The sequence below is a fragment of the Myotis brandtii genome, unplaced genomic scaffold, assembly GCF_000412655.1.
Source record: "Myotis brandtii unplaced genomic scaffold, ASM41265v1 scaffold324, whole genome shotgun sequence".
In the NCBI taxonomy this organism is placed as follows: Eukaryota; Metazoa; Chordata; class Mammalia; order Chiroptera; family Vespertilionidae; genus Myotis; species Myotis brandtii.
Window position 1 is genome coordinate 2,518,733 of NW_005362439.1, and position 27,253 is coordinate 2,545,985.

A 27,253-nucleotide genomic window follows, 5' to 3' on the forward strand; every position below is an offset into this window, starting at 1 on the left:
GACATATGTACTACTATTTGTAATACTTTAAACAATAAAATAAAATTTTTTTAAAAATAAATAAAAGCAGAAGGCTTTCCCTCAACTCCATCTTTTGCTATTTTCAGGGTTTGTTTCCGTGATTGCGCCTGAGCTTGTGTACATGTGCTCCACTCAATTCACACACATCAGTGAACAGTGGCAGCAGAAACCCAGGTCCGCAGCAGGAGGTTTAATTAACTGCACACAGGACAGTGCCAACAGCACTGGGGCCATTTCCCAGGGGGAGGGGGGGGAAAGGGGGCAGCGTACCAACAAGGCTAATATGCAAGGGAAATCCACTTCTGGGGAGGAAATGTGTCCCCATCAAGTAAGATGAAAGATTATTAAGACAAAAGAGAACACCCTTTCCCCCCCAAAACCCCAACCACCACAAAAACAAAACACCCAAATCAAAAAACCTTGCCAGGACAGCCTCGGCAAGAAACTAGAGAAAAGCCAGAATTTACTGTTTTCCAGGGGATGGGTTAGGCTTCACTCTGCTATCTAGTGGGTTATTAGAAGCCACTCTAAGGCAACACCATGCAGGCCTTTCTAATCATTTCACACATTCCCCTCATACATATTCTCTCTCAGAAGGGATGGTAATGGGATTAAGCCATAAGACCAAAATAATATTAAATGATGATGGCGGTGGTGAAGATCTAGGCTGTAATCCAGATGGTAAATGAGCTTTCCACATATAAACACACTGTAAAACTCAACGACTTGGAAGGAAGTCTGCATTCACCCTGTGAAGTGTCTGGACAAATGAGAGTAGTTTCCAAAGACGCATCAAGGATTTCTCCAGTCTACACAGCAGGACATAGTAAATGTTCAAATCAAGAGCATATATTCAGGAGTTCTGAACTGTTTTCTAGTCTAGATCCAGGACGACACAGCCAGGTCAAAATAAACAGCTTTACCCTCGATAAAGTTTAAGCTGATCTAAAGTGATTCAGGGGGGCTATTCAAGCATTTTTTCATGTTTAACAAGTGACAAACTCATAGAGAATAAATGCAATTGACCAAATAAATACCACTAGGGGCAAATAAATGAGCAATCGGTATAGTATAGACCCTGCCTGAGATAAAGGCTTCAGGCAAATTATTCACTGCTCGGTGCTCCAGCTCCTCTGGTACCAGCTCCCTCTGTATCCGTAACTCACAGGGATGTGGGGAGGACTAATGTGATGATGTCTATAAAGTGCTTTGAGCTCCTTAGAGAAAACTGATATAAGTGGTTATTATTACATCCCACAGAGGTTGTGAAGTTGTACAACATAAAGGAGAGAAGCAATACTCTTTGATAGTTGATTATAAAGAATGTTTATAGTCTGGAAAAATGTTTTATAATTGTTTTTTATTAGTTAGTCTTTATTCCATGCTCATGAGAAAGGGCTAGAATCCTAGCTTCCTCTTCTATATAAATAAACCAAGACAGGAAGGTAGCTGACTTTTGAAATGTGGAGGCTATTCTTATCTCCATATTCCAGGTAAGTAGAGCAAGACAGAGAAAGTTGGGTGACTTTTCTAGTCATATTCAAGAGGTGAAAGGGGTTAGCATAATTAAGAATCTGGGAAACATCAACAGTACTTTCTTTGCAATTTTCTGACAAGAGTGCAGTGAGCAGGCAGGAATCAGAGCACCTGAAAGTATATACTTGCTCTATTGTCTATTAGTGGTGTAATCTTAGAGAAGTCACTTTTTCTTTATGTGTGTTACTTTCATCTGTACACTAGGGTTCAGTGGGGATCAAATTAAAGCATGTGAAAACTATGGGCAAGCAATGACACACTGTGCAAATAAGTTATTACCTTTATTAGATTGGTATTCTTATTGAGAATATGGGTTTTCTTAGCCTCTACAACTTTAGTAAAGACAACTCCGTGCCCTCAGATGAAATGAAATATGCAGTAATACTTTTTAAAATAGCTTTATTGAGATATAGTTCACATACCATACAATTCAAAAGCTTTTAGCATATTCACAGACTTGTACAACCATCACCACAATCCATTTTAGAACATCTCATCACCCTAAAAAGAAACTCCGAACACATGAGCAGTCACTCCTCACTCCCCCATCTCTCTCTCTCTCACACACACACACACACACACACACACACACACACTTCTCTCTGCCCTGAACAGTCATTAATCTACTTTCTTTCTCTATAGCTTTACATATTCTAGATATTTAATATAAATGGAATCATACAGTATGTGGCCTTTTGTGACTGGTTTCTTTCAATTAGCATAATGTTTTCAAGGTTCATCTATGTGGTAGCATGTATCAGTACTTCACTCATTTTTTTAAATCCTCACCCAAGGATATGTGTGGTTTTAAAAAAATATATTTTTAATTAATTTCAGAGAGGAAGGGAGAGGAAGAGATAGATAGAAACAACAATGATAAGAGAGCATCACTGATCAGCCACCTCCTGCACACCCCACATTGGGGATAGAGCCCACAACCTTTTAGTGTATGGAATGATGCTCTAACCAACTGAGCCACCCGGCCAGGGCAGTACTTCATTCCATGGTATGGGTATACCACATTTTATTTAGCTATCTATCAGGTGATGGGCTGGTTCCACTTTATGGCTATCATAAATAGACTGTTATGAACATTTGTGTACAACTTTTGTTTGGACATATGTTTTCATTTCTTTGGGTAATATACTTAAGAATGAAATTGCTAAGTTACATGGTAATTCTATGTTTAACAATTTAAGTAACTGCCAGGCTATTTTCCAAAATGACTGCACCATTTTACATTCCCACCAGCAATGCCTGAGGAGAGGATAACTGAACGGGAACCACAGAAAGAAAACCATTAACTGGGTGCCTGCTCTGTAGAATGACAACTTTTGTCACAGACAACAGGGAAGAAAATGCTTCACATCAAGTTTTAGGAAAAAGGGACACTGGCTGTTGGGGTACTTTCCTCCTTCCTCCCCCCTTGCTGAGGCCCAGGCTATAGCTGCTAAGGGAACATAAGCAGCTTTTAACACATAGACTAATGTTGCTCCAATCTCTAATAGCAGGTAATGCAGAATTTGCGGAACGGGCTTTTAAAAATTCTCTACCATTTCCCAGATTCAGGCAGTAAGATATGTTGTCCTTATGAGTCTCCAGAATTGGTATGTAAAATGCATTAGCTTTCATATGCCAGGCCCTCACCAGTGCATCAGGCTGAGCCCAGCCCAATACATACATTCAGTACAGGTCAAGCATATGCTAGCTCCAGCACAGTGTATTCCTGCATAGTGGCATCTGTAAACCAAATAGAGGGAAACAGATGGCTTCTAAAAGGGGAAGAGAAGAAAAACAGAAGGTCAGGTAGAAAAGGGTGGGGGTGGGGGGGGAGAAAGGAATAGAAAGAGGGTAAGAGAAAGGAGAAGCGTATTTTCTGGTTTTGCTCTTCCCACCTGTCATAGCAATCTTGCTGGTTGCCAGCATGCTCCCTTGCAAACACAGCTGCAAGTGACAAAGAGCAGCCCTGTCCTACTCAGGGGGTCCTTTCCATGTTCCATATTGCAAACTGTACTGAAATGTCAATTGCTTACAAGAAAAGAAATGATACACCCATTAGAGCCACGAGTAGCAAACTACTATTTATGTCCAACAAATTAGCACGGAGACCCATAGGTTCCTTACCCAGTAACATAAAAGGCTACCCAGGAAACAGCAAAAACCAACAGATTCAAGAGATTAAGAACTAAAAAATGTGGTTTGTTTTAATTTTGTAGATTTGTCAGACCTGTGATTAACTTAATCAATGTAGGAGTGTCTTCTGTCATATATCTCAGGTAGTCACCCAGGTTCAATTTGCTGTGGGGCTCTGCTCTTTTACAATTAAAAGAAAATTAGCAAGTCTTTCCCCAGCAGAACTGGGGACTGCCACTAGGGATTGCCAAGGGAGGGAAATGCTTCACACCAAGTTTTAGAAGAGAAAAATATCAGCAGTTGGGGCATTTTCCTCTTTTTTCTGCCCTTGCCGAGGCCTGAGCCAAAGCCTAGGCAAAAGAAACATAAGCAGCTTTTACACACAGACTAATGCTGCCAGCAGTGTTCCAGTGGCCTTGCTCACGGCAGGAGAAGGCGTAGTGACTAATACCGCTGGGTCTTGTTGAAGAAAAGTGGCTGGCTTCCTTTGATCAACTGAGTGGTGTGCTGATCAGTGTGATTTCCCTGTTCTGCTGACTGTGAGCGTGTTGGGGAGAGCAGGAGAGCTGGCTTCTGAGAGGCCCATGCAGGGAAGCAAATTCCATAGCTGCCGAATCACAGAAAGCAACAAGATACAGAAGAGGGCTGACGTGGAAGCAGACACCTTAGTTCTGCCAGCGTGTGACTCACCGATAGAAGGACGTCTGGGAGGGGAATAGAGTAGGTGCTCCTATAACTAATTCATCAATTGCAGTACTATACATAACTATTAACCACCATGTTCAAAACCAGAGTCCAAGCTCTTGAAACTATCATTTAGAGAAGTTCTAATCAACTCAGTTTGATGGGGAAGAGGAAAATAAAGAAGAGAGTTAGGATTAATTAAAATTGAGAAAACCAGAACTCATCAGCATATGTGGCTCCTGGAACAGTTTTTGCAACAAGGAAGTGTGACCGCACCTGAGTGCAGGACTGCAGCTACACAGGCTCTCTTCTAGCTGCCAGAGAAGCAGCTGCTGGATTAACACAGTTAATCTGCTTGCATGCTATACAGATTTTCCCTAGCAAACTGCAAAGTTTACCTGAAGATAAATATAGCAGAATCCTAGTGCTCTGTTCCCTTCAGCTGCTGCTGAGAAACACTTCTGTTATCTCAAGTTTCATCAGCAGATTGTACTCCTTCCTGGGGAACAACAGCAAAAAGTCGCTTTCTAAAAGCATGGTCTCTGAGGTAAAATATACCATATTTAAATGACTTCTTCCAAAAAGGATAACTTTCCACCTTTAAAGTTTTAATTCTTGATAGCGTATGCGATTTCTTACATTAGATCTAATCACTGCTGCTTTAAAGAGTAAATAGTCAATTGCAAATTGAGCAAATTACTTTGGCTATCCTAGTACCAGAAATGAAATGGATTAGGCCAGCAGGTGGCATGTCATTTCAGTGCTGCCTGGGGGCCCAAAATACAGGTCATTTTTATTCTGGTGACAGCAGGGATGAAAGCCAGTGCATTTAACATTGCCTTCTGCCTCCATTCTCATAGCCATCTTGGGCACAAAAGAGTTTACAGAAGCCCCTAAGCCTGTATTTCTAGTATTTAGGCTACTTCTAGGGCTTCCAGAGTTGAAGCTACCCAAGGAAATCTGGGACATAATATTCTGACTTTGAACTTCAGAGACACAAAGCTTCTTGGCCACACAGGAAAGTGAATTCTTTTTAACAATTCTTAAGCATGTCAACATGCAATTCCATACTGTAGGACTTTCCTTGGAGTAAGAGAGTGGCCATCATGCCTCTACTCAAGGGGCTTGAGGAAATCGTCCAGTCTCTGCTCCCGGGGAGAGAAACACTGGAGGAAGAAATAGACTTAAGCCAAGAAACAGAAAGGAAGTTAATGGGGTTGGGAAGACAGGCAGGAGAAGACAGGGTGAAACAGGAGTAAAACCCTTTTGTCCAGAAATCAGGAGCCTCTTGCAGTGTTGGAACATTTAAACAACTCAAACACAGCTTTTCTGTCAAGCCTCCATTCCCCCACATGTATTCCAAATTTGTACTGTAGTAGAGTAAAAAATGAATGTAGCCTCCCAAAGCTTGTTCCTCTGGTAATAGTCAAAATTAGATCAGATTATTAGTTGTGTCTAAACTTTAAGATATAAGGGATAATACTCAACTTGCCAGGAAGAAGGAAATGGGTTTTGATATTACAAATTTCAGGACTATATGTCTTATCCTTAGACAACTATATTTTTGTAGTTGTATTCTCTTGTCATTTTTAGTCGTACCTACATAGTAAAATAGAAAATAACATCAGCTTTAGAATTAGAAGTCTAGGCTCAGTATACCTGTGTGTGTGTGTGCGTGCGCGCGCACGTGCGTCTACCTAGTATGATTTTCGAGAACTACTTCTCAGTACATTTAATTCATCTAGAAATAATCTAAATCCTGCTTCAGAGGGCCACAGTGAAGGATGACTGGTTTAAGAATAAACCTGAAAATCATGTCCATATCTTGTGCTGGTGTTTCCTGAAAACAACAACAACAAACCTTTCTCTCTTCACTGGGGTTGACAAAATGGCAAGTTGTAAATGAAAAGCTGCCAAAGGCAACCACTGCCAGTACAGGACAGCCCGTATCCACATAAAGCCAAAAGGAGAAAGTTGTCCTAAAACACAGTTTAAGCCCCTAAATCCGACCATGCCCCGAAACCAGCTACATCCCTGAACTTACTAATTATGTAAGTCAATACATTCTCTTTTTTGCTTCAACAATTTGAGTTTTTTACTTGAAACAGAGTCCTCACTAACACACCAGCCAAATAACCTTGGACAAGTAACTCAGTCCCACTGTGTATCAGTTTTCTGAACTCTAAGGAGGGGGAGAAATCATGTTCGTTTACTTTACAGAATTAAAAACTGTTAAGTACTACACAGGAAGCATTGATATTTTAACCAAAACAGACTGTAGGGATAGAAGAAATAAGATATTCATGGGCTAAATTGCTCCTAGCTGCTAGTGCTGATAAGATAACATTCTACTTCTATTAGTTTTCTCATCATTTGCCCTGGTAGGGCCTGTGAAATCTTTATCAAACCAGTTAATCACCTAGTAAATCTTTAAGTATTTTCCCTTTTACTTTCAGCTGACAAGACTTTCCACCTTCTTGGACATCTCTGGACAAGCTACCTGAGTGGCATACCATGATGGCTGAACAAAGGGAAAATTAACAGTTCCATTTTCAAGATGTGTGTGTGTGTGTGTGTGTGTGTGTGTGTGTGTGTGTCCATGATGCATACACACATGCTCTGGGAGATGAGGTAAAGGAAAAATTCACACATGAAGGCAATTCAGGGATGAAAAGATGCTATTTCTATATATGAAAATCTAAGTGCCTCAACTAATAATATACTAAATTAGTATTCTAAGAGCAGAATTGAACTAATTCAAATTCATAATGATATGTTATGTGTATTTTGGAATTTGTTGTAGTGTCCTGAAAAATGCTTGGTTTCACAGGTTACATCTCTCATGGATAGCAGAAAGAATAAAAAACTTTCTGTAAAAATGTACCTGACCTACAAAATATTAATATGAAAAGATTATTAGTGAAACAAATACCTAAAAGTAAAGGCACTAACTTCTGGTCCTCTTGTAAGTGATATAAGTGGGAAAATAAACAAGAAAAACCACAGCTATATTTTGTAAGAACTAGGAAGAAAAATAATGAATGCACTACACTTTCAACTTTCAAAGTTTCTGGGCCTAAAGATTAAGTATGAAATCACTCTTAAGAGTAGATTTTATTTCAAGATGTCAATACCTTTGACATTAATTTTGTTCATCCTATATAATAAAAGCCTAATATGGTCAGTGTCCAACCGTTTGACCAGTCACTATGATGTGCACTGACCACCAGGGGTCAGATACTCCAACCAGTAGGTTAGCTTGCTGCTAGGATCCAGCTGATCGGGACTGAGCGAGATGGGCCAAACATGCCCTGGAGCCCTCCTGCGGTCCCTCCCCAGCCCCGATCATGCACCGGTGGGGGTCTCTCGGCCTGGCCTGTGCCCTCTCGCAATCTGGGACCCCTCAGGGGATGTTGGGGAGCCAGTTTTGGCCCGATCCCTGCAGGCCAGGCTGAGGGACCCCAGTGGTGCAGGAATCTGTGCACCGGGCCTCTAGTTATACATAAAATTATAACTACATGCTATGACTGGTACAAAGAATGCCATGGTTCAACATTTCCTAACCTTAATCAGTGTTTCATATAAGCTGAACACTAATATTTTATTTTTTCTTTATTGATTAAGGTATTACATATGTGTCCTTAACCCCCCATAGCCCCCCCCTCCACTCATGCCATCACTCCCCTGGTGTCTGTGTCCATTGATTAGGCTTATATGCATGCATACAAGTCCTTTGGTTGATCTCTCCCCCTTACCCCCACCCTTCCCTACCTTCCCTCTGAGTTTTGACAGTCTGATTGATGCTGCTCTGTCTCTGGCTCTGTTTTTGTTCATCAGTTTATGTTGTTCATCAAACACTAATATTTTAAAGCAAATAAAGGATATGATGCTTTTCTAGAGGTTTCTGACTCACTAAAATATTTCTGAAAGCTAAAATACTTTGGTAAAAGTTGCATACTTTCTAACTATAGAGAGGAGTCAAAGAAGAATTTCAATTATTATCTTTCTTGACATTTTTTTCTAAAAGGAAAAGCTGGAAGTCAGAATATTAACAGTCATTCTTACAAATTACAGTATGTAGTTTTTTCTCTAGCAAGATTCAAACAAATCATTAGCTCTGTCAAACCAATACCGCAGAAATTTGCTCCCAGGTGTTTCAGGAATAAAAATGCTGTGTCAAATTGGCTTGGGATTATTGGATTTGGTTTGGGCAATATCAAACAACTTTAACTAAAATCAACTTGCCTTTTCCTACACATCTTTTTAGGCTCCCCGCACCCCATCCTGAGATTCTAACTCAACTGGTCTATGATGGAGCCCTATATCTGCAGTATATTTCAAATGCTCTCCAGGTGACTCTAGGGTACAAACTAGGCCTGAGAACACCTAGTTTATACGTAGATGTGGCTTTGGTCTTCAATACAAAGACTAGATTTTATTTTGATAATTATCCTACTACTATTGAGAAAATCATTACTATTTAAATCACTATACTTTCACTAATATACCACTAGACGTGTAAGCTCCTTAAAACAGAAACCTTATCAGCCAAGTTCAGCACTGAGGCCAAGTTGAATGCCTAGTACATAATAGGTGCTCCATAAATATTTGTGAATGAATGAATTAAAAGCTGAAAAGTACACTTCAGCTTTAGTAGCTTGAAGCAATACAGTAGAAGCTCTCTTAAACCAATAACGATCAGAACCAATAATTAATGAGATAATGAAAAAAAGTTATCTCAACCAGCCCTAGCCAATTTGGCTCAGTGGATAGAGCGTTGGACTGTGGACTGAAGGGTCCCAGATTCGATTCTGGTGAAGGGCACATGCCTGGACTGCAGGCTTGATTCCCAGTGCAGGACATGCAGGAGGCAGCCTATCAATAATTCTCTCTCATCACTGATGTTTCTATCTCTCTTCCTCTACCTTCTTCTCTGAAATCAATAAAATAAATAAATAAGTTACCTAAATCAAGGCAAAAAATTTGTTATGCATATCTAAGCATTTTACTTTTTATTTTTTTAAAATATTTTTTTTTATTGATTTCAGAGAGGAAGGGAGAGGGAGAGAGAGATAGAAACATCAATGATAAGAAAGAATCATTGACTGGCTGCCTCCTGCACACCCCCCACTGGGGTTAAGCCTGCAACCTGGGCATGTGCCCTGACCTGGAATCAAACCATGACCTCCTGGTTCATAGGCTGACACTCACACACTGAACCATGCTGGACGGGGTAAGCATTTTATTTCAACTTAAATGCACATCCACTTGCTAATGTAATATAGGACCAGGCCTTTTGTTTGTATGGATCTACATGTTAAAAGAGTGTCAAAATATCTTTTTTTCATAAATCATAACCATGATGCATGCAATACTATTTTCATTTTGGTGAGAACTTAAGACATTGGAAGCAATCTGAAGGTAGAATCTAGGACATTAGTATTTTACTTCAATTTACTTAATTGGGCAGCGTTATTTTACTAACTCACCTTTATTAACTCTTTCCAAAGCATTTAAAACTTGGTTTTTCTGGGAACAACTTGGTTTTTTCATAAGGAATTGTTTTATGTAATAGTTCAATTACAATAATAACAAATGACATATACAGTTTTGGGAACAAACACAACTCACTCTTGATAACCATTCTACAACTGATGGGAGACGTGTGTGAGTACCCTACACAACCACCTATTGGCCACAGGCATATAGAGGGAGTGAGAAATGACAGTTAAGCCAGTGTCAGCTGAGATTTTTTCCTCCACAGAGCTTTTACTGTTAAACAAATGTTGGCAACAGGTTTCTTCCTATTGACCTTTCCAATTCCCTAGAGCAGTCAATTCATCCTTTCAGTAGCAGATCATCTGAACTAAGGCCCAACAAAAAGTATCACCAAGTCTCATATACTGTACTGCATCATCGGAGGACCATCAGGCATAGAGGCAGCAGGAGTCAGGGCTCTCTTAATACAAAACACCCCAATGAGGTACATCAAGATTCCCTAGTTCACAGGTAAGGCATTTATAAGTAAACTATTGTGGGATCCATTTAAAATATAATAGAACATGAGCCTAAAATCCGAATTTAAAAAATGCTCAACTCATTATTTTACTTAGAATCTTTGTAGTAAAAGCCTCAAAAAGAAATAAACAAGAATAGGTCTGTTTTGCTTATTTCGAATCAGCTCCCATTCGGCAGGTGTCTCCAAAGAGGACATTCTGGCAACAAAGAACTACTGCCACCAGGAGGCTCTACAATGTACCTTATATTGAAAGTCTTGAAATTTAAAATGCTCTTGTTTCTTTATAGCTAATGTGATACCTTTGCAAATACACAAATTTCCATAGAAAGTTTTTTTAAAAAATAAAGTTATAGCATTCCTGCTCCTTACTCCCAGGTAATAAGACCTCAGATTTTGAATGTTATCTTGTAATAAAAAAAGATAAGTATTAAAATTTTTTTTCATTGGGTAGCAATTTTTAAAATTTAAACCTTTCCCAAGCTGATAATTCCAACCTTATTCCACTGGACATCTGGAAGAAAATTCTGAGACAGACTTTGCATTTTCAGGATCCATGACAAATGAACTAAAATTATTTCTGGGTTAAATCTGAAAGTGATGACAATGGAAAAATAAAAACTTTCACTTTAAGGATCTGTAAATCTTGATTATTTTCAAATTAGTCTCAGCTGGTATCAGTCAAGATTCTAAGGATCTGGATTTTTTAAAAACTGGTCCTCATTAACATTTTTTTAAAAGGAGAGTGGAGAAATTTTTAACAACTGTTAATTTCTAGGATTCGAAACTTGCTCAAGATGGACATGTCACTTCTATTTTCCATGAAATTTTTTAACCTGTGTGTTTACTTCACCAATAATGCCTCTTCCAATCAATAAATCAGGAGCTAGTTGTAAAAATAGAATGTAGATTTCATAGATACTCCTGTTTAAAAGACCGTTAGACAGGGAAACACATTAAGATCTGCTATAGAATACTTGTGTTTCCTGTTAGTAAACAAACCATGTGCTGTCCTTTTCCCCAGGGCTCAGTTCCTTAAAACAGTTACATTATTCACAAGCACAAATAGTTTTTTAGCCTTTTGCTGAGCTGATGGGTTTTTTACTTGTCTATTTTAAAAACTAATCAAGTGCCACATTTTATAAAGATAACTGATTTTATTTGCTTTAAACATAGTAAAAAAAAATCGAGAGAAAGTACTGGGGGGGAAAAAAACCAAAATGCTAGCACAAAAAATACTATTGATATTAATCTGTTTTGATTTACAGAAAAAATGTAACTGAGGGTTTTCCCCCAAGTTCATATTGTGCTTGATGAAAGGAAATGACAGAACAGTTCTTTTCACTACATCATGTCCAGTGGGCTATTAATGCTCAAGACCTCTTTGGTTCCCATCTTAGAATGACATAGCACTTGCTATATCACTGCACATTCACACAGCTACAATCTTGGGTGTCTATGAGTTTTACAAGAGAGGGTTTCCTATCATTTTAAAATAGCCTTTCTCAATCAGGATTCCTCACTGGAACTACAGAACACAAAAATTTAATTCAGTGATTATTTTTTCAATGATCACAAGGATAGTACGTAACTAGTACTACCATTCTAGATCCATAGGAATGTTATTTCAAAACATAGAAAAGATACCAAGAGTTTTGGGGCTTAATTTTCCCATGGAATCCAGGTTGGTTTAGCAACTGCAGAAGAGAATGAAACTTCTTGAATTATATAGGAAAACATACTTTTTATTCTCCATGTTTTGCTTCGTGAATAGGGGGAAAAAAGAGAGAATTGGTGTCTCTTTTAAAATGTCATCTAGTCCAATCCTGACTGGTTTGGCTCAGTGGATAGAGCATTGGGCCAAGGACTGAAAGGTCCCAGGTTCAATTCCAGTCGAGGGCATGTACCTTGGTTTCGGGCTTGATCCCCAGTAGGGGGTGTGCAGGAGGCAGCTGACCGATGTTTCTTTCTCATCAATATTTCTAACTCTCTATCCCTCTCCCTTCCTCTCTGTAAAAAATCATTAAAAAATGTCATCTAGCCTAGCCGGGTGTGGTTTTATGGTTGAGTGTCAACCCAGGAACCAAGAGGTTACCGGTTTGATTCCTGGTCAGGGAACATGCTTGGGTTGTGGGCTTGATCCCCAGTGTGGGGCGTGCAGGAGGCAGCCAATCAATGACTCCCTCTCATCATTAATGTTTCTATCTCTCTTTCCTGCTCCTTTCCTCTCTGAAACCAATAAAAAATACATTTTTAAAGATATCTATAATATGGCTCAAGCTGAAATAAGTAAAATCAACTCCAGCAGCAGCAGAGTCTCACAGGTGTGAACAGGTAGCAGGCTGCTTAGAGCTTGCCCAGCTCACTTAACGGAGGTTTGCCCCATCCTAACTGAGATCACATCTCCTGAGAAGGCACTACCAACTAACCCTGGCTTCAATGCAACACACATTTTCCAGGTGAAAGCCAACTCAGGACAGAAAAGTATAAAAATATGATTCTTAGGGGAATTTTCCTCTAAAACTCTAGGCCTGCAGAGCACATTTTCAAGTTTGTCACTGGATAGACTTAACTGTTAACCTGACTGATGGGTACAAAATGCCTAGTGTCTGGCAAATAGTGAGTGCTATATAATTGTAGGTATTCTTAACAGTATAGTTAACATTAATAGTAATGAAAACAATAGTACAAAATGCTTTGTTTTCAAACTATACAAGCTGACCCTCTGATCTTCACCTAACAATCTCTGCTCTAGCAATCCTAAACTACTTGCTTAAGTTAGAGCCCTTTACACAGAAGAAGTCTTTACAAAAACATGTGAAAAACATTTATTTACTCCGGATCCTGTCATTTTTTACTTACCTGGAAAAATGTCTAATCTGTTCTTTATGGAAATTCAAAACATTTCTTTTCCTACTGTGCTAAGGTTTTTCTGTCAGTTAATTTTCCAACGAGAGAAGAACTCTAGTTCTGTAACATTCTACCTATGAGGAAGCCTTATCAAACGTGAAGGACCTCAAGTATATCTGTAGAAAACCAACTTAGAGAGCCACTGCCTGAGCTCCTCCTGCACTCTACTGCTGCCCTACCACAAGGGTGAGGCAAGGGGGAAGGTTAAACTGATAATATTCTAACACAACAAGTATCATAACCTCACAACTTCCAATCACTTACTCAGAAAAAATGAATGGATATATCCAACAAAGGAAACATTATGTGTTCCCTTTCTACAGTAGGCTTAACTGTATGTTGGTAAAATAAAATCTGATTGAGACTTTAAACGCACATTTTAAATGTCAGTTCAAAATGTATCAAACTTCTAACACATGACTAAAAGAAAGGGTATGACTTGGTCTTCAGGACTGACATGCTCTCAGCATTGGGCATATAAAAGGTGCTCAATAAGTATTTGCCAAATAAATTGATCACTACAATTTTTCATTTACATTCAAGGTAGAATTCTATCCAGCATGTTAAAAAGCGTATCTTTTACAAAAATTACCCTAAAAATGAACAGAACCTTTCGAGAGAGCGAACAGGTAAAACATAGGTTTCAGAAATGTTTTGGGATACCTGCCTAACTCACAAATCCTTTTCTCTAAGAGGTGCTTCCTGGTCTAGCCTGTCTACTGGTGACATGGTCCCCTGGCCAAAGAGAACAAGCCAGTGAGTCTGGGATGGTCTCTTGAATAGAAAAGATAGAAACTTAGGAACTGTGCAGTAGCCAGAAGCCTTCTGCCTGCCATGTGTTCAGAGAAACTGAGAAAGCCAGTCTGTAGAGAGGGGAAATGAAGCAGATGCAGAGGAGGACAAAGGGACACAAGAGACAGAGACTCTCCAGTTCCAGTCCCCAAAGCTGCTGCTGGGTTCTTGAGATGTCCTAATATGGTTCCAATCAATTCTCCTTTGTGCTCAAGCTAGTTCTAGTTAAGAGTCCTTTACACAGAACAAACAAGTCTTCACAAAAACATGTAAAAAACATTTATTTACTCCGGATCCTATCATTTTTTACTTCCAGGAAATAATCAAAATTATTGTCCAAATAATTTATGTCCAAGTATGTACACTGCAGAGCTAAGCATAAAACAGTAAAATACTGGGAACAATCCAAATGTCTAAAAATAGTGAACTGACTAAACAAACTCTATCCCCATATGACAGGAGACTATCAAGCCACTAAAAACTAATATTCTTGAAGAATATTTAAAAATGGGGAGAAATGCTCAAGTCATAAAAATAAGTATTTAAAAAATAATGAGTGTAATACCAACCTCGATTCTATTTTTAATACAAATGTATGGCATAGAAAAAAGAAAAAAAAGAATCTAAAACATGGAAGTAAAATCACAGCTAAATTTTATTTTTCTCCAAATGAACATGCATGGCTGTTAAAATTAGAAGAAAAAATATTTTAAGAAATTATAAACTACAACCCCCAGTGCCAATAATTCAGTCTCCTCTCACAGGTCTGGTAAAAAAAAGAAAAAAGTTATATTGTATTAACAAATTTAATTATTAAAATTTAACTCATTGACTTTAAACAAGAGACTCTTTTGGGCAGGTGGATTTTAGTAGGAAGGAAAGACTCCCAGCCATCCTATATAATAAAAGCCTAATATGCTAAGTGTCCAGTTGTCCGTTCAACCAATCAAAGCATAATATGCTAATTATATGCTAAGGCTGCTCAACTGCTCACTATGACATGCACTGACCACCAGGGGGTAGACACTCCAACCGGTAGGTTAGCTTGCTGCTGGGGTCTGGCCAATCGGGACTGAGCGAGAGGAGCCAGACACACCCTGGAGCCCTCCCTGCAGTCCCTCCCCAGCTGGCCAACCTTCCGCATCCCTCCCCAACCCCGATTGTGCACCAGTGGGGTCCCTCAGCCTGGCCTTCAGCCTCTCACAATCTGGGACCCCTCGAGGGATGTCGGAGAGCTGGTTTCAGCCCAATCCAGCAGGCCAGGCTGAGGGACCCCACTGGTGCATGAATTTGTGCACCGGGCCTCTAGTTATTTATAATTTAGCAAACATTCAGAGAGATAAGCTTTAGAAAGCAAGCAGCCCTGAAACAAAAGCAAAAAGAGCAAACAGTAATCAAGGAAATGGGTATGAGAGAGCCACTGTGACCTAGCCTTGTCCTATTTATACACTTCCCCTTTCACTTGACAATCTAATAAATTATTTCTCAACCAGTACAATCCATCTACTCCTTTAAATAAATGTAAATATCATATTCTTCTTTGATGTTATTTTAATTTAAAACAGTCTTGAGCCACATGGCCTGGATTGCCAGCTCTGAAACACTGGGCATGTGACTTAACCTCTCATCCATAAAATGGGGATAGCAGTATCCATCTCCTAGGGCTACTGTAAGAATTAAATGAAATAGTGTATTTAAAGCACACAGAGAAGTGTCTGGCAAATAGTGAGTGCTATGTAATTGTAGGTATTCCTACAATTTAATATTAATAGTAATGAAAACAATAATACAAAATGCTTTGTTTTCAAACTATACAAGCTGACCCTCTGACCTTTACCTGACAAAATCTCTGCTCTAGCAATCCTAAACTACTTGTTGACTGAATATGGCCTGCTGTTACCTATTACCGTGCCTTTGCACATGCTGTTCTTTCTGCCTGTAAGGGCTTTGTCCACCTAGCAAATCCCTACTCATCATGCAACACTCAATTCCGATATCAGCTTGTTGTGAAGACTCCCATAATGCCTCACCAAGATAATCTGCATTTTCTGTATGCCACAAATATTCTAACTTCAAATTTATTATAATTGTTTACATGTTTAAATCCCCTACAAAAGTCTGAGCTCAGTCAAAACAGACTCTAAATATACATTTGTTGGAACTTAAATAATTCAGGGAGTAATCATGTATTCATTTACCAAGAGTATACATGGATGAACAAAACAAGTAGAAGTCCCTGGCCTCCTGGAGCTTACAGTTTCTGGGCTTTGAGTATGGTCCTAGAAGGTATTAGTTTAAGTGCAGGAGGGACTAAATCCTATAAGTAGTAGTATGCTTTATTATGTTTTACTATTATTATTAGAGCCTAAATCTATTCTCTATTCCAAAGAGTAGAGCAACCAACTAAAAAGGACACATTCTCTCTCCTGTAGACTCTTACAGAATGCCTTAACCAAGCTTCAGAGTCATCATGCGGCTTGCACTAAGGAAAATGCAAAGGGAGTGTTAGAGCAGAGCCCCTAACACAGCCCAGGATAGATGAGAGGCCAAAGACTTAGCAGATGACCTGACTCAGGAGTCCAGATAATTCCCCAAAGACTAAATAAATATCCTATCTAATAATATTCCAGACTTTTGCTTTTTTATTTAGTTTTCTTTTTTGTTCATTTCTATTTTTTTATTGATTTGAGAGAGAACAGGGCATAAAACAGTATGGGGAGAGAGAGGAAGAGAGAGAGAGAGGTTTGTTGTTCCACTTATTTATGCATTCACTGGTTGATTCTTGTATGTGCCCTGATTGCGGATCGAACCCGAAACCTTGGTGTACCAGAACAGTGCTTTAACCAACAGAGTTACCCAGCCAGGGCCTATCTCTATTTTTTTTAAAATTTAAATTCTTTATGTTGAAAGTATTATATATGTCTCCTTTTTCCCCCATCGACCTCTCCACGCCCGCTCCCACCCCCCTATTTCTAATTGAATATATACACATAGCTTTAAAAAAAAAAACCACCTGCCACAAGGCTTATAATAAAAACAGCAGTCTCTTGCATCGATCCTCTCCAACTCTCTCGTCGTGTGCCTTTCAGGAAACCACTTTCAACTCTCACATATTTTTTCAGGTATTTGTCTTATTTTAAATTAAATATTCATGGTTTCTTGCTTTTTCACTTTAAAAATTACTAACTGAATTTCTACTACAGATAACTGAAATCTAGTTCTTATATTACCTTCTCTTCTCCCACCCCCTATGCCCATTACAGTCATATCACAACTTTTAATTAAATCCATATTTAATAAGGTCTGTATTATCAGAATCATGTGAATAACTTTAATTCGTGAGACAATTAGTATATTACAAGTCCAAAGAAGCTATAAAACATCTCTACTAGTAAATAATGGCTCAAAACACATCATGTAATCTATCAGTGCATTTTTTTCTTCGTTGTATCTTTCCTAGACACCTCCATCCTCCTGTCCAAAGTAAAATGGTTGTTCTCTAAACCTACAGTACAACAGTCATCTAGACTTTCTCCCCTCTTCAAACAAGGGACTTTCTTCATCGCCTTTTGTACTGGATTCCCTGTTTTCTGGATCCATGTTTTAACCTTTATTGGTTTATTTACTTGTTTTGGCAGAGAACAACCTCCAGTAGCTTCCTCAATAAAGGTGTATGGATACCAGGCCTGAGTGGCTCACCTGGTTGAGCAGCGTCCTGTGCACTAAAAGGTTGCTGGTTTGATTCCCAGTCAGGGAACAGCCTGGGCTACAGGTTTGGCCTCTGGTCAGGGTGGGCACAGAAGGCAACCAATCAATGTTCTGTCTCTGTCTCTCTCTCCCCCTTCCTCTCTCTCTAATCATATCCTCAGGGGAGGATTAAAAAAAAAGGGGGCCGCATGACTAATTAGTTTTGTGCCCTTGCATATTGACACAGTCTCTATTCTACCCTCAGACTCGATCAAAAGTTGGGTTAAGTATAGAATTCTACATTGGAAATTACTGTTTTTCAGAATTTCAAAAGCATCATTCCACTTTTAGAGGTGATAGGTATGTTCATTATCTTGGCTGTGGTTATGACTTCACTCCATCAAAATTAAACTATTTTTTAAATGAATGTTTATTTAACATGAATTATGTCTCAATAAATTTGTGAGAGAGGGAGCAAGAGGGAAAGAGAAAAAGAATCCAAAATAAAAGAGGCTTTAAAAAAATAAGGTGCTAAAAACGAAAACTGTGGGGCTGGCATGTATGTAAGAGGGCCTTCTCCTTACTCAGTGTACAGTAGACCCTTAAGCAACATGGGGTTAAACTGTGTGGGTTAAAAATTCACTTACATGCAAATTTTTTCAAAATGTATGTACAGTAGTGTAAATGTATTTTCCTTATTATTTTTAATAATTTTTCTCCAGCTTACTCTATTTAAGAAAACAGTAAGTAATGCATATAACATACAAATGTGTTCATTACCTATCTATATTATTGATAAAACAACAGTAGGGTATTAGTAGTTAAGTTTTTGAGGAGTCAAACGTTATATGTGGATTTTTTACTGCATAGGGGGTCAGCGCCCCTAACCCTCACGTTATTCAAGGGTTAACTGTCTACCCTTTTTCAGTGTGGTACTCACTCCTGTCCTAGAGTGCTATACTGTGCCTAATATCTTTGAGTCAAGTGCCTCTCTGGTTAATTTCTCTAGAATAAGAGTTGGCAAACTTCTTCTATATGCTGGCAAGTTTTCGTCTCAACTACTAATTCTGTTGTTGGTGGTCCCAAAACAGTCATAGACAACATGTAAATGAAAAATGTGGTTGTCTCTCAGTAAATTTATTTACAAACACAGTTGGCAGGCCGGATTTGGCCCAGGTGCAGGCCAGAGTTTGCTGATCCCTGCTCTAGAAAATCATACTAGTCTTTCCATCTCCAGAGAACTAATCAATCTCTCCTTAGAAGTGATGGCTATAAAATGTTTTATTAAGTGAAAAAGATAACTAAGCAAGTAAAAAGGGGAAGGGAAGTCGTAAAAAAGGAATATTGGAAATTTTAAGTCATATAATCTTATCAGCTATTAGCATCACATGAGGCTCAGGGGCAGTATTCTGATAACTTGCAAACACTGTTTCAACTAATTAACTCACATCTAGGACAAACAAAAATCAGCATAAGTAATGTGTGTGTCTTCAGAAGTTTTATGACAGATGTTCACAGACAGTTCCAAATGGTTACTTGCCTATCTTGACATTAGTTGGGTTTAGGTATGAATAATAGTGTGGGAGATTTCTCTCTAGATTTTTTTAAAAATGAAATAAACATTCGCATCAACTGGACCCATGGTTTCACATAAATATTGCAGAGGATGGATGAACTAGACTAAATCCTAGGGAACTTCTCAACTCTGAATAGAGATGAGGTCAGAGTCCCGTCATAATTCAAGGATCTCTAAGAAAGTAACAATTCTAAATTCTAATGTGATGTGCCCATCACACTAGTTTGGTTGTGAATGAGAGAGGGTAACATTCTATGGTTACTGGTATCAGAGGCTAGAAATAATCAAGTATCAGATCACCATTATTGGATTACAAAAACTAATTTACTTACTAGACTCCAAAGCAATGAAGCCTAAAGGCAATGTAATTATTGTGCCTAATGTCCTATTTCAAAAATATTTGATAGATAAAGGTCCACAGAGTAATTTAAGAATTTACTAAATAAAAATGAATGAACAGTACAGTGATCTGGATTCTAGTCCTGAATAGGGCACTGATTAATTATATAATCATAGCTAAGTCGCAAACAGTCTATGTCCTAGTTTATGTATTACAATGATGTCCTCATGACTCAATTAAATGAGAAATGTTCTAAGCTTCTCTTTTTCCCAAAAAAATGTTTTTATTGATTTGAGAGACAGAGGGAGAGAAACATCAATGTGAGGGAGAAACATCGATTGGCTGTCTTCCATACACACAACCTGGGTTTGTGCTCTGCCCGGGAATCGAACCGGTGAGACCTTTCGGTGCATAGAACAGCACTTGACCAACGTAGCCACACCGGCCAGAGCTAAGCTTCTTAAAAGAGTAGTACTTTACATGTAAGATGAAGGTGTTACATGAGATTAAGTTAGCTACCATAACTAAAACCAACAATTTCCATTCAAATAGAACTTACCTCCAAAAATATTTAGTGGACTCAATAGATACATGTCCATTAACTCCTAAAAGGCATTACCCAAACATTACATAAATAAGGAAACAGACATATAAATTATTTAATAACTCAAAAAATCTATCAAGTCTGTTACAGGGTCAGGAAGAGAATCAAACTCGCAGTGTCCCCTCATACAAAATCCATTGTTCAAGTCACCTACTTAGCTTAAATTATGTTGTTCTATGCATCAGAAACATAATTAGTTATGACAGGAACAGAAACTTCTCTCCCAAAGGCTTCAGGATTCATTTTACTAAAATATGTTCATATTTAAAATGAGAATGGTTTCATAAATGGAAACTATTTATTAAAACCAATAAAATATTTCATCTTGTATTAGGTTACACATTAGGCAAAAAAATAGAGACTGTAATTTTTTAACATAGAGTCAGAAAAGCAAACCAATAGCAAAGACCAAAGACTATGAAGAGGTGAAGAAAAAAAAAAGGATTAAGAAAAACAGGAGAAAGTGAAAGAAAAACAAAACCCAAAACCAAAAGGTAACTCTGTGGAATATTATGGAATATTTGTAGCAAGGTCAAATGGCATGAAAAATATACCTGCAGAAAGCATCAGATACATATTAATCCATCTTCCAATAAGCAAAGTGCCCCACCCCCCAGGCTATCTCCTGGGAAAAACTAGATATTCTCATATATGCTGTTAATTTGAAACAGCATTTTCTGGAAATAATTAGTAAAAGTTTTTTTCCAATACAGTAAAAGTTTTTTGTTATACCCACTGACCAAGGATGGTCAATGGATTATTACTCTCAATTCTTCATAACTTCTCTGTTATAAAATTATAATCCACACCCTTTGTCTTGGCCTAATGAAATGTTCAAAGAATTGATGCCAGCAGAGGCTTAAAACATGTTTCAGTAGTTTGGCCTGTTTGTTGCATTCAGGTTATAAGCCATGAAATGAGGATGGCCCAGGGAGCTGTTGCCCCTTCATGCTAGGTTTCAGAATGAACACTTTGGAGTGGACCTAACCCAACCTGCAGTCTGGAGGCAGGAGCAACCAACCCACCCACAAACTGAAGTAGATGTGGCTGGCCAAGTCCAGCCTCGATCAGGAGAAGTCCATGTGATCTACAGACCCAATGTGAAAATAAACACTTAGTGTTATAAGCCCCTCAATAAAACACTGGTTTGTTATACAGAACTGTCATGGCAGTAGCTGACCACTACACCCAGTAATCTCATACCTAAGAATCTATCCCAAGGCAATCACAAAGAAACAGGTTCACAATACAAAGGTGTTTATCACAGCAATATTTATATTAGGGAAAAACTGGAAACATCCTACCATCAACTAATAAAGGACTAAATAAAGTATGATCTAGCCAGACCATTAAATATTTGAAGCTACTAAATATCATGTTTTTAAAGAACATATTCATACTTTAAATTTAAAAAGCATATAAAACAAGATGCACTGTTTTAAAAAATTATATACAAATAGAGAAAAAGATCAGTTGGATAAAATAATTCATTTAAGAAACAAATGCTTTTCTTTGCTAAATGTTATCTTATGCTAAATATTATACTAAGTATTATACTCAAAATAAAGTAAGACAAACATGTTCCCTGATTTCCTGGAAATCATAGTCTAGTGAGGAAGACAGATACTTTAAAAAATGATCACATACATGTAATTCCAAACTGTAATAAGCTATTGTGGCCAAAGTTACTAATTATCGCCAGCATGTTCCCCCTTCTTACTCAGTACCACAGTCCCTGAGTTTTATTTGGCGGTAACCACTTGGAATAGATTACACTTCTGACTTTCCTTGCTCCTAGTTGACTAAATTCTGACCAATGGGATCTAATTTGGAAGTGGCCCGTGAAACTTCCAGTAAACATCCTTAAAAATAAAGTTGCTCTTTGTTGCTTTTCCCCCTTCTTACCAGATGGAGCAGCTATTTTGGACTATGATGTGGAGGCTTCATACTGAGAATGGCAGGGCAACAGAATAGGAGGAGCCTGGGTTCCCTGAAACTGTGGCACCACTACCACCAGCATAGTCCACCTACAGAACTTTTACATGAGAGAGAAATAAAATTCTACCTTGTTTAGGCCATTTTCAGTTTGAGTTTTTAGTCATTCACAGCTGAACCTAATCCTAAATGGGATAGCTATAAAGGAAAAGTGAAAGGTTCAAGGAGAGATTATAATAGAAACAGTTGATTTTAACATGAGGATGGGGTTTCAGAGACAGGTCTTCTGAGGAAGTAATTAAGCTGCTACCTAATGCCTGGCCAGAGAGCACCAGGAGAAGGAAGGTGGGGGTGGGGAGCAAACTGTTCAAGGAAGGGGAAATAAAAAATGCAACTACTATGGCTTAAGCCTGAATCACCACAGGGTCAAGCAACATACTTTGGGATGTTAAGATTGCGTCTACAATGCACTAAAATGAAAGCAAACTACTAAAGCAACTAAGTGCTGTGCCCCCAGTATCAGCATCTGTACCCTGACAAGCAAAAGACCACATATGCATGTCAAAAATGAGGAGGGAGGAATGCAGAATGAAAATAAACTATGTTAAAGAAATTAATAATTGCTTTCACACTTCAGTATTAATAGTATTTAAAATAGCTGGATTTTCAGCCCTAACCGGTTTGGCTCAGTGGATAGAGCGTCAGCCTGCGGACTCAAGGGTCCCAGGTTCGATTCCGGTCAAGGGCATGTGCCTTGGTTGCGGGCACATCCCCAGTGGGGGGTGTGCAGGAGGCAGCTAATCGATGTTTCTAACTCTCTATCCCTCTCCCTTCCTCTCTGTAAAAAAAAAATCAATAAAATATTTTTAAAAAAAATAAAATAGCTGGATTTTCTGATTAGAGAGGTTAATATTTCACGAGGAGAATGTCATTAGACTTTTAAATGCTAACTATTCCTGATACAGACAAGAGTTCAGTGTTAATTATTTTTATTATTTCTTGTCTATTTCTAGTTATAAAGGAAACATTTATTGTGGAGAATTTAGCAAATGTATATAAGAATATAAAGAAAAAATAAACTACCTGTAAATTCATCACCTTCCAACAACATATGCTGACACTGTTTTTATACACATTTACACTTGTATACACATATATACCTACAACACACACAAAAACAGGACTGTAATGCATGTGAAGTTGCATGTGCTTTTCAATTATTTTACCATGAGCACTTCCCAATGTCACAAAAACATTTCTGAAACCATGAGAGTGATTATATAACATATACTTTCTGTAGCCAATCAAATCTAGGGATTTCCTAAGTTAAAAACTGTCAACCAGACCCCGTGGGTCAAAAGTTGACTTCAAAATCTGCCATGGAAAATTTCTATTCAGAGACCTCAAGTTCCAGTTGGAAATCACTGGAACTTTCTAACTAAGAATTCAATAAAATTCACTAAGTTTTAGCCATGAAGGATGTTCCCTAAAGACCATATTTTTCCAAATAAAGGGTCCCATTTCATAATGTCTTGAGAAAGAAATTGAATAAGTATCAAAGATTGCAGGAGCGCCGAAACCGGTTTGGCTCAGGGGATAGAGCATCGGCCTTCGGACTGAAAGGTCCCAGGTTCGATTCCGGTCAAGGGCATGTACCTGGGTTGCGGGCACATCCCCATTAGGAGATGTGCAGGAGGCAGCTGATCGATGTTTCTCTCTCATCGATGTTTCTAACTCTCTATCTCTCTCCCTTTCTCTCTGTAAAAAATCAATAAAAAAAAAAAAAGATTGCAGGAGCAATAACAAATAAAAACAAATAAGTGCTTACTGTAAGAATTAATGGCTATCTGCAAATTTTGTTTTTTAATAAAGCAAAGTAAGAGAATGTATGCATCTATTGTATAATTGAATTTTCAAGTGGATATAGAAAATATTATAGAAAAATGCATATAGAAAAAGAATGGAAACAAATAATGACAAAGGGTTAATCAGTGTTAATTCTGGAATATGACATTCTTTGAAGTATTCTGTATTTACATTTTTTCTCACAACCAAAATATTAATGTTAAATTAAAATAATAGTCATGCAAGTAAGGTAATTTAGATTTTAGTTATTAAAGTTGAAGGAAAATCATTAAGTTTTCCCAGAGGCTAAGTGGATCTTGTGAGGAAAAAAGACACACAAAAAGCTGGGCATTCAGCATTAACAGTTTGTTCTAAAATAATACTATTTTAAACTAAATATCAATGTTTCATGTTGGAAATAAGTCTGCGGAAGGACCAGCTTTTGAACTTTACAGCTGTGTTTCCTCAAGTACTATCCTACCTAACAATGGTACATTCCCTGTTCTATCAAAAAGGCTGTTTAAATAGTTAAGCAAATAAAACTGCAAGATTGCATTTCAGTTTCTGACTCTAGTTCTCTTTACTGACACTAGACCCATTTTTAAAAATTCTAGTTTCTAAAATCCAAACTTAGTTCAGATGACAGAATTTACCACTTGATGAAATACCTTACTGAACATAAATGGTTACAATTTTCTATTAAGCTAGACCCCTAATAGAAAAAAAATTAAAGAATAAAAAGTTACAGAAATAAAGCAAATCTTTGTATCAATGCTCACAAACAAAAACTTAAGATATATGTACTTATTTATAATTGCCCCATTTTCCTCAAATGTAGCCTTAGGTTAACTTTGTGACAACAGACCCCATCCTTACTCCACTAATCAGTTCTCAGCTGGAACACGTGAATTTTTCAGCAAATGACTCATTCATTGGCATCTTGTCAAACTAACGCTGAAACTATAGGAGGCTCAGCACTAACACAATTCTAAAGCTAGAACACTTTCATTAACACACATCATTTTGACTTCAGAGAACTGACTCACTATCAGAGTCAAATATATACTAATAAACTCTGTTTATATTTTTCCTTAAAACTTGTTCTCTACCATGCCATCTTAGCCCAATTTGAGTGTGACAATTTCCTAATCCAAAACACCTCTAGTTTCTGGAGAAGACAAGATGGGGAAACATAGTAGCTTAAAACAGGAAGGGGGAGAAAAAAGCAGTTGTTCACTCAGCTGGAAAAATATTCTATTCTGAAACAGCAACAACTCATAACTATTCCACATAGTTCTCAAGATTTATTTTTCTCCTCACACACTGTAACAGAATACAATTACAAAAAAATCTCCAAAAATAAATTACTCTCAACGCCTTTATTTCACTAAAGTTTAAAAAACAACATAAAATCAATTACTGAGAACTATTCAGTCAAAAATCTTCAATGAGATATCACTAGCATTAACTATCAGTTGCAAATCAACTAATCATTTTGGTTCACACGTTCACCTCCTCCAAAATAGAAAACTGCTCCTTTTAATCAGAGGAAGGGTGGAGGAGGAACAAGAAAACAATGATTTGTCAGATTACCACAGACATTTACTTATAGCTCTATCAATTGTCACACTCCACCTGGTGGCAGGAGCTGCCTGAATTGGTGAAGTGGAGGTCATTATACAAGGAATTCCAAAACATGCTTTCCAGATTGAAAAAGCAAGATGTTCTTCTCTTGCTCTATATAAAATAAATCTAACAAGGTTTAATCAAAGTTTTTTTCACGTCAATATCTAATACAGATTAACATAAAGGTATAACAAAAATCAGAATGGGAGACCTGTATTTACTAGTAGAGTGATCTGTTTACAATCATTATCTCCATGTTAGTTAAATGTTATTTCAAGTCTTCAGAACAGTAACAAGCATATCCAGCAGCTATCACGTACTCCCACTAACTTTCTTTACCCTTTTCCTCTATGGGTAAAGTATAGAGTTTAATTAACACAGTTAACAGCAGCTTGCCACACCGCTTTTCGATATTTACCAGGAACATATATCCATGGGATACTCTAGAGACTGATTTCAACCAAAAATAAAAATAGATAAACAGATCTCAAACAAAATTAAAACTGAGTCTGGCTGCCCACACTTATTTTCACACATGAGGAAAAATAGCAGTTCTCCTAGAAGCCTCAAGCAGACATATCTTTAGAACAATGTTAAAAATACACGCCCCCCGCAGCCCCCCGCCACACACACACACTCCTTTTTCCCCTACCTGTTTCTCACTCAAAGCTGTGATTTTGGCTTGGAGTTCATGAAGCTGTTTCTTTAAATCAGCATTCTGATTGGAAAGAAAAAATATCTGTGAGAAAGATATTTCATTTGTTAACAGAATAGTAGCAAGAAGACTTTATGCATATTGCATTACAAATGATGAAGCAAACTTAAGCATTTTAGCCAATCAAATTCATCATGCATTAAATTGTAGTCACATTACCACTACCTAATGCATAGATCCTAAATGTAGGCTCCTAACACTAGAACCTGGGCAGCTCCTTTGCAATTGCTTTAAATTATAAGAGGTTTTATATTTTAGCATATGTAAAATAGTATACCTTTCTACTAAAAATATTGTTATTCTTTGACAGAAAACCCAAAGCTCCACTAATCAGACAAAAACAGGAAAATGGAAGTTGTAAGTATCTTTGCCTTGCCTCTCCCTTATTTAGTAGAGTGCATTTGTTATTTTAGCCTAGATTTGAAAAGCTGTCAGTGCCACAAATGCCTTGACACTATATCATTCAAATGAACACAGCGACTACCAGGGCATTCTCTCAGTTTTCAAATTCTAGGATTCAAAAAAGAATACTATTTTAGATGAGATACACTGAATATGCTTGCGTTTTACTCAAGTGAAACAAAAAAAATCCAAGATTTAAAAAGCAAGATTAATGCTTAATATTGGATAGCCTACTAGCAGATTGAACACCACCCCAATGAGAGATCACTTTTTCTTCATCATCTCACATGCAATTCTTTCCATTAGCCCTGCCTGGTCTTCTATCAGGTTGGGGCACACATCCTTCCTCTCATGATTACGACACGTGGTCTTTTTTAAATAAGAATGTGTGTGTGTGTGTGTGTGTGTGTGTGTGTGTGTGTGTATATATA

General features: G+C 37.8%; 1 protein-coding gene across 24 annotated transcripts in view; it reads right to left on the bottom strand.

Moving 5' to 3' along the window:
* The window catches only part of PHF21A (PHD finger protein 21A), a 162,699-nt gene that overhangs the window by 91,888 nt on the left and 43,558 nt on the right, over positions 1–27,253 (bottom strand). For 17 of the 24 annotated variants that reach the window (XM_014543330.1, XM_014543329.1, XM_014543325.1 and 14 more), the window contains one exon: positions 26,358–26,444. In XM_014543330.1, coding sequence (XP_014398816.1) covers positions 26,358–26,444 — 87 coding nt within the window. The remainder of the gene's footprint in view (positions 1–26,357; positions 26,445–27,253) is intronic. The other 7 variants (XM_014543341.1, XM_005870761.2, XM_014543337.1 and 4 more) reach the window with 1 other exon arrangement.